Below are 7,894 nucleotides of genomic sequence, written 5' to 3' on the forward strand. Positions count from 1 at the left end.
TAGGTTTTTTAGGGAATTTTAGGTTGTTTTTTGATTATGTGATACATGAATATGCGATGGTGATCACTATAAATATGATAAAGGCTGATTTAGGATTTTCTTTAATTATTTGATAGTTGATGAAATATGTATGATGGTTGATTAAAAATAAAATTTGTTTTTTTGACTAATTATGAAAAAATAAAAATAATATAATTTTGTGTTTTTAAAAAAATTTGAAAAACGTAATTTAAAAAATATATTTCCATTTTTTTGAGAAAAAATAACCGACTTTTTAACTATGAAGAAAGAGTATCTACCAAGATGCAAGAACGGCCCGGCCCGCCCCGTTCTCCTAAAGCTAACGCAGGCCGGGCCGGCCCAGCCCACACCACGGGCCAATTTTACGTGGGTTAGGCTGGGTCATGCCGTGGACTAGGATAGGCCGTGCCAGCCCATTCAAGGCCTATCATGAGTTTAGATGGACCAACCCATCTAAACATATGAAACAAATACAGAACATGAGTTATTTATCTCTCAGACCGTAGAGGTGGGGATGAAGGCATTGAGATTGGGTTGGTTTTGAAGAAACATCACACGGAAGCTTTCGTTTCCTTATTTGTTGAAGGTCTTGAATCTCTTTGAATTAGCCCATAATACTATAGGTCGTGTTTAGTTTGCCGTTTGAAATATTATGGTGATTTAGTTTGAACTGTAGAATTTGAATTATGATGATTTAGACTGTCATTCGAACTGAAGTTTGGATACTTAAATAAATTATAATTTGAATTGAGAATAAAATCCAAATTGTGTTTGGGTAGAACGCTGAAAACGTATTCTAATTTTGCAACAAATGTTATAAAATCTCATTGTAAACAACATATTTAAATATGCACTATAAATGGAGATTTGTTCATCTCTTTATTATGAACATATAGGGAAAAAAATTATCTTAATTGGAGTTCAAACAAAAAAGTTATGATATTTTTAAACTTGAAGTTGAGAAAGAAAACACGAAAAAAATTGTGATTCAATTGTTGTTAGCAATCCGGATTGTGAATTTTATGGGGGCTATGAATTCCAAAATCAACCATTTGAATTGTAGTTAGATGGTTTAAATGATCCCTCTTTATTTTTAAAATAGACACTAATTTTAATCTTTAGGCAAACTTTGAATTGAATTGTTTGGACATGGGGAAACTATAAAATATTATGGCCAAGGCTAGCTCTTTTTTTTTTCCTACTAATAGTAGCATGTGGTGAGTAATTTTGTAAGCTTTTGTATGCGTGTTAAATTTCAATTATTATTTTATTAATTTGTTAATTTCTTTGATAGACATTTTATTTAGTACCTAATACGCAGTTAATACTCACATATTTGTAAGGATCACTTTTAAAATAATAAGAATTACATTGGTAAAAGATTAAATAGGGACACATTTAGAAAATGAAATATTATAATAGAAACAATCGAGGAAAAAAAAATACTTAAAAGAAATATATCAAAAAAAAAATTATAAATAGCTTTTGGTAGAAAGAATAAAGTAGAAACTCATATGAAACATATCACTTTAATAGAAGCAAAGAAAGAGGAAAAGTATTTAAAATTACCTCAACATTTACAAATTAATGAAGCTAAAAGGATGGCATGAAAGAGCCTTTTTCAAAGAAGATACGTTTGAGGAAAAAATTGCTAATTGGAACAATTAGAGAAAATTATAAAACTTACTGAAATATCCGACAAATTCATTAGTATAAATCTCAAACTCAATCGAGATTTAGAAATGAATTTCTTGATATACTTTTGAATTTTAATACTGTAATTATGTAACACTAATTAATGAAGAATATTTTGTCACAATTTTATCAAATTCAAATTGTGGACCTCGTTTTAAGTATGAGATTATGTTTTAATGTGACGAGGTTTTTAGAACAAGGATTCCGGTAAATTTCGACACGAATACGCATGAGGAGAAAAGTACTATGAGAAGATTAAAAGAAATTCTAACTCTGTTCAAGTCAAGTAGCTAGTCGGTTTAGAAGAACCAAAACGTTAATATAAAAATTCATGATGGATGGTCGAGAAACTCAAGAAAATATCCGGAATTGAATATTTCTCGATTACAACAAAGCTAAGTAACAGTAAATTTAAATCATGCCATACACATGCAATACAGTCGGTAGAAATTAGAAATTACAGTCAGTAAAAATTACACTGCTACAAGTAAGGATATAAGTTGATTTAGGGTCCGTTTAATTCGTTTATTCTAATTTTTAATTTGAGTTGAGGTGTGACTTTATGTGAGAGCTTTTTACTGTAGTAAAACAGTTAAATATGACTGTTTCTAAGAACTTTTTACTGTAGTAAAATTCAAATTGTAAAATAAACGATACGTTAATAACATCAAATCAATAGGCTTCCTAGGTAGGATCTTAGGACAAATCTAATTCTATGGTCTAGAATTAAAGGGAGATGAGATCCTAAGGCTACAAGTGAATCTTGGGGGAAAAGATATATATATATATATATAATGAGGGTGGCCGAATTTGTAGAAGAAAAAGAGGTCCAGCTTAATCCATTAGAGAAAGGCATAAATTATGCATGAATAGTGTATGATTTTAAGGGAAAGACATTGAATTGAAATAAAATATGTTATGGTACAAAGAGGAGAATGAGGAAGTATGGTGACATTACTTGAACTCTATAAAATAATATGGGATTTGTACAAGTTACTAATGCAATTTGACCAAGGACAATTACTGGGTATGGTGAGAATTGAAACTTAGACACAATGTAAGCAAGAGAGAGATCACATTTAAGGCAAAATTAATAGTTGTAACGTCTCAACCTTGTGGGGTTCACCTTGTGGGACTCCAATATACTCCTTACTTATACTTACTGTTTTTTTTTTTTAGTATCTAGTGACTTTTAAAGATTTTTTTCGTGTCCTCCAACATTTGAACCCAAAATTTTCGTTCTTATAAAGATTTTAAATTAAGTGTCGGTACCAATTGATCTTTAAAGTCAATTAATGACGCTATAAAAAGTTTGTATAATGGAGTAGTCAACCGAGCAAAGAATTGGGTTTCACTTTTCAGAATTGACGACAAGTAGTACTAGACGAATATATCTTACTACGTCGTCTCATCGTTATGAGTTATGCAATAAAGTATATGACATGAATGATTTATATTTCGGACCGTAGCGGTAGGGATGAAGGCGTTGGGATTGGCTTGCTTTCGAAGAAACTTCACATGGAAGCTTTTGCTTCTTTATTTGTTGAGGGTCTTGAATCTCTTTAAATTATAATTCATGAATATCCTTTTCATATTCATCCGAAAGTTAATCACGTGGTTTGCAATATTGTAATTGTTTGTTGCTTTTGTTGTGTTTTAGGTACGGATGAAGCTTCGGCCCAAGTTGACGGACACTCAATATTTTTCTTATCTAGAATATACATGCACACACAAAGACATATAATATATGTGTGTGTATATAGGACTTGTTTTTTTTTTTTTTTTTTTTTTGCATAATTTGAGTTGTGTATCTGAGAGAAAAATACTGTAGTAAGAAAACTGAATTTGAATTTTTATAAAAAAAAACATTGTAATAATATGACTTGAATTATGAAATTAACATACTCATAGATTTTTTTAACTCTGTATTTGTCTATTCAATAATATTTTAACAAGGTCTCCCAAACTACTTTTTAATTGTAGACTTTGTGGTTTTCCATCTCTAGATTTTTCTTACGTTAGTAATGTTATTATGAGGGGAAAAGAGACAAATATCAGTTTAGAGTGATTTTTACTTTTTATTCTTAATTAATATCTTTTTAATCAAATAACTATTTTTGTCAAAGGGTTATTTTAGTCAAAAGTTATTAATTAAGAATAAGGGACAAAAATCAAGACTAATACATTCTTAAGGATAAGTTCAATTATTCTCCTTTATTTTTATTTTCTCCACATTTTGATTTTACTTTATTCTGAACTTCGTAATTTTCTTTTCATAATGTTAATAAAGTTGATAAGGCTAGCATATAGAATGAGTTTCAAGTTAGGTGCCAACTTAATTGGATAAAATCTGGCTTGCCTTAAGCTTGATCTAACCCGGTTCATTAATTTATTAAATTTTTAAGAGTATTATTAAGTGGACCACTAATTTATCATCGAGTGATGAAATCACATGTTTTGTGATTATGAGAAACACTACTTAGCTTTCCTTTAAGCAAGCAACCAGCCAATTGGTTATCAAGATGGATTCAAACCAAATTCCGTACTATATTTTTGAAAAGAAAGAAAGTTTTATCATCATGTACAGGACAGAAACAAAAAGCTATAAACTCTGAAGAACTTCTTTTAGGAAGAAACCTTTTTTTTTTTTTTCCTTTTTTTCTTTTTACAATTAATGAGCAAGAGTTTATTAGAAAAAAGAAATAAAGCTCCTAAAAAGAATGTTGTTTCTGATTATGATCTAGTTTTCAAAGTTTTTGTTATTTTCAGATTATTAGCGGATTTTTTTCCCAATATATTTCATTTTCGTTTTATTGCTCAATGTTGTTTTCACTCACGTTGTCGTTTAAACCAAGTTACCCCATTCTACTTTTTTGTCTCGTTTTTGGCTGAAAAATATTTTTTTGTCTCTCGTTTTAACCAATATTTTTGTTGTATTTTTTTTTCTTTTTGTAAATCTGATGGTTTTTTAAGGATATTATTTGTATTGAATATTGAAAAGAAAAAATAATATACTAAATTCCTTTTCGACATCTCACATATTATCTTTCAGTGATTGATGCCGATGATAAAAAACAGTTAGAAATTTTTTTTGTTGAAAATAAAAAAATAATTTACTAGATTCTTTCCTCCCCCCAGCTCCTCCAAACTAGATGCTTATGATTATTTCATTGTTCTGAGGTCAATATTAAAAAGATGGTAATTGTTACAAGGGATAGTTTTTTCTGATTGAAAATTTTATAACTATTTAATTAACAGGCAAATTCATATATAATTTAGCATTCCATTACTATATGGACCCACTTTAAGTGGAGCGTATGACATATACACAGTCACCTAACTCACGTTTCATATCTCTATCAGAAATCATCTTAAGGATCTTTGGATCCACCACTGGGAACTAATACTGTATTTGTAGTTTTATTAGGGTCGTTCATCCAATCCAATCCAACTTATTTTAGTCTATATACCTAATCCAATTAAAGGTCAGTTTTTAGAAATTTCATGTAATCCAATTCAATCCAATTGCCAATATATCATCCAATCCCATTGAGGTCGGTTTGGATTGGATGGACCAATTAGTTTTCAGCTTGAGCCTTTTGTACATTTTATAATTTTTATTTTCATATTCAACCTATTTGTCAGATCTTTTTAACACAATTTAAATGCTATAGTTGAAAAAAAAAAACAAGACTTAACATTTATAAATATTAAAAAAAATATAAACTCCAAATTACAAACATAAAAGTTGATTAAACATCCAACAAACAACTGTAAAGAAACATATTTTACTTTCCAAACTATAAGACAACATAGTAAAAAAACATAATCTAATAATCCAATGTGCATGTCTACTACCCTCTTTGATGATGATCCATAATAGAAAGAAAACATAATTCATTTTATTTTTTATTTTTTTATATAATATATAAAGATTGGATTCGGTGTTTTGAGAGTAAAATTAACATCCAATCCAATTCAAGTCGGTTTTAAATAAATCATTTCCAATTCAATCCAATTAAGATTGGTTATCTATTAAAAATGAATTAGATTAGATTGGATTGTTCGGTTTGATCGGATGATTGGATCCTATGAGAACCCCTCAGTTTTATAATAAGGAAACCGCTCATGTGTAATTTTCTCTTAATTTCACGAGGAAAGGCGTTGTATTTTATTCCGTTTTATTTTATTTTATACATTTATCCAATAATCGAAGTAATAAATTACTGTAGAAATTATCTATAACTATATAAGAAGTGTGAATGTTTTTACTGTAGCTCAAGACACAAAAACACTGTTTAAAGTCTTAGATTCCTCTATTTCGTGTTTTTCCTCTTTTTCTTTTATTTTCCTTTTTCTTTTAAACATTCTTTCATAAGTATCATATGATATACTTATTTATACATTTATAATATTCGACTTTGACACAAATTTAATTGAAATGTGTATTTTAGCGCATCTCCTTGAAATTTCTGTTGTTAAACAAATAAAAAATTACTAATCTCATAATAAAATCCTAACTTACTATTAAAATTCTTATAATAATTCACACGTGCGAAGAACGTGTTATCTGACTAGTATATAAATAGTTCTTGGATACTACCATTTTATCACACCACATAATGGCAGAACCAAACATGGTGGAAACAATTGAGGTCTGTTGGGTGGCTGCTGCAGTACCGGATCATGATCATCATGATCTTTATGATCATCATGATCTTTATGATCTTTCGTCCACTAGAACTTCAGTTCCAAAGTCCCTTCCTCTCACTTTCTTTGACTTACGCTGGTCACGTTTAGGCATTCCTTTACACCTCTACTTCTATGAAATGTCAGCCCCGGAGGACTTCTTCCACACCAATATCGTTCCAAGACTCAAACATTCTCTGTCTCTTACCCTCGGCCACCACTTCCTTCCTATGGCCGGAACACTCACTTGGCCTCTAGGATCCCCCAAGCCCGTCCTCACTTATGCCCCGGGCGACGCGGTTTCGCTCACCGTGGCCCGGTCCAATGCTGATTTCTCTCTTCTCAGCGACACTGATAACGTCATTTGCGACGCTCCAATGTGCCATCCTCTGGTTGCTGACTTGCCAGCATCCCGTGAAAGATTAGCGGTTATAGCAATTCAGCTCACCGTGTTTCCCAACTGCGGGTTTACGATTGGGATCACGTTGAATCATGTGATCCTCGACGCAAAAAGTTTCGTCATGTTTATGAAATCATGGGCCCGCATATGCGGATCACTTGGAGTTGGAATACTAGATGGTGTTCGTGATGATCTGCAATCTCGCATATGCTTGCCAGCGGATCTAGAACCATTCTACGACAGAGGCCTTATCATGGATCCTGCAAATCTTGAAGCCGTCTTCTCAAACCACTTGCTGAATTCTGATGGACCACAAAACAGAAGTTTACGGCCGCCTCTCGAACGTCGACTTCCGCCGGATTCATTTCAAGGGACTTTCCAATTTCCGCGAGAGAAATTAGAAAAGTTCAGGCGATTGTTAAAGGTAAAAATTAAAAATGAACGACAATATGGACATCCAGTTCATCTGTCCACATTTTCTCTAACATGTGCGTATACATGGGTTTGTTTAGTCAAGGCAGAAGGAATTAAAGACAGCCAAGTCGTTCTATTATTCCCAGTGGATTGTAGGTCTCGGTTAGAGCCTCCTCTTCCCCAAACATATTTCGGAAACTGCATCGCCACTGGATATGCAGTCGCCGAAAGCGAGTTGTTATTAGGAAAAGAAGGGCTTTTCGTAGCGGTAAAGGCCATTAGCGACGCAATAAAAAGTATCAACGACGGAGTTCTTGACGGAGCAAAGAATTGGGTTTCGGGATCACCGGTGTATAATATTACTACTACGTCAAGACTTGGAGGATTATACACTACTGCATCGTCTCATCATCTTGGGTACTACAATACTGATTTTGGATGGGGAAAACCGAAAAAAATGAACCTCGTCTTTAAGTATATAACAGGAATTATTTGTTTTTCGGACCGTAGAAATGGGGATGGAGGGGTTGAGATTGGGTTGATTTTGAAGAAACCTCACATGGAAGCTTTCGCTTCCTTATTTGTTGAAGGTCTTAATCTCATTGAATTGGCCTTGAATTCTATGTCAAGAATTCACCTCCGCCTTTAAGACAAGAAAGGAGCTTCAAGAGATCA

The 7,894-nt window shown here is 32.1% G+C and overlaps 1 protein-coding gene across 1 annotated transcript; it reads left to right on the forward strand.

Moving 5' to 3' along the window:
* The first annotated feature begins 6,347 nt into the window (after positions 1–6,347).
* LOC21391572 (phenolic glucoside malonyltransferase 1) lies at positions 6,348–7,894 on the forward strand. Its single transcript, XM_010103647.2, has one exon. It carries the CDS (start codon positions 6,354–6,356, stop codon positions 7,866–7,868), a length of 1,515 nt encoding a protein of 504 aa, XP_010101949.1. The 5' UTR covers positions 6,348–6,353; the 3' UTR covers positions 7,869–7,894.

This window comes from Morus notabilis, unplaced genomic scaffold (genome assembly GCF_000414095.1).
Source record: "Morus notabilis unplaced genomic scaffold, ASM41409v2 Scaffold701, whole genome shotgun sequence".
Taxonomy (NCBI): domain Eukaryota; kingdom Viridiplantae; phylum Streptophyta; class Magnoliopsida; order Rosales; family Moraceae; genus Morus; species Morus notabilis.

Excerpts from the sequence above, each read along its gene's own strand:
- LOC21391572 (XM_010103647.2), top strand. The coding sequence starts at position 6,354 with ATGGTGGAAACAATTGAGGTCTGTTGGGTGGCTGCTGCAGTACCGGAT.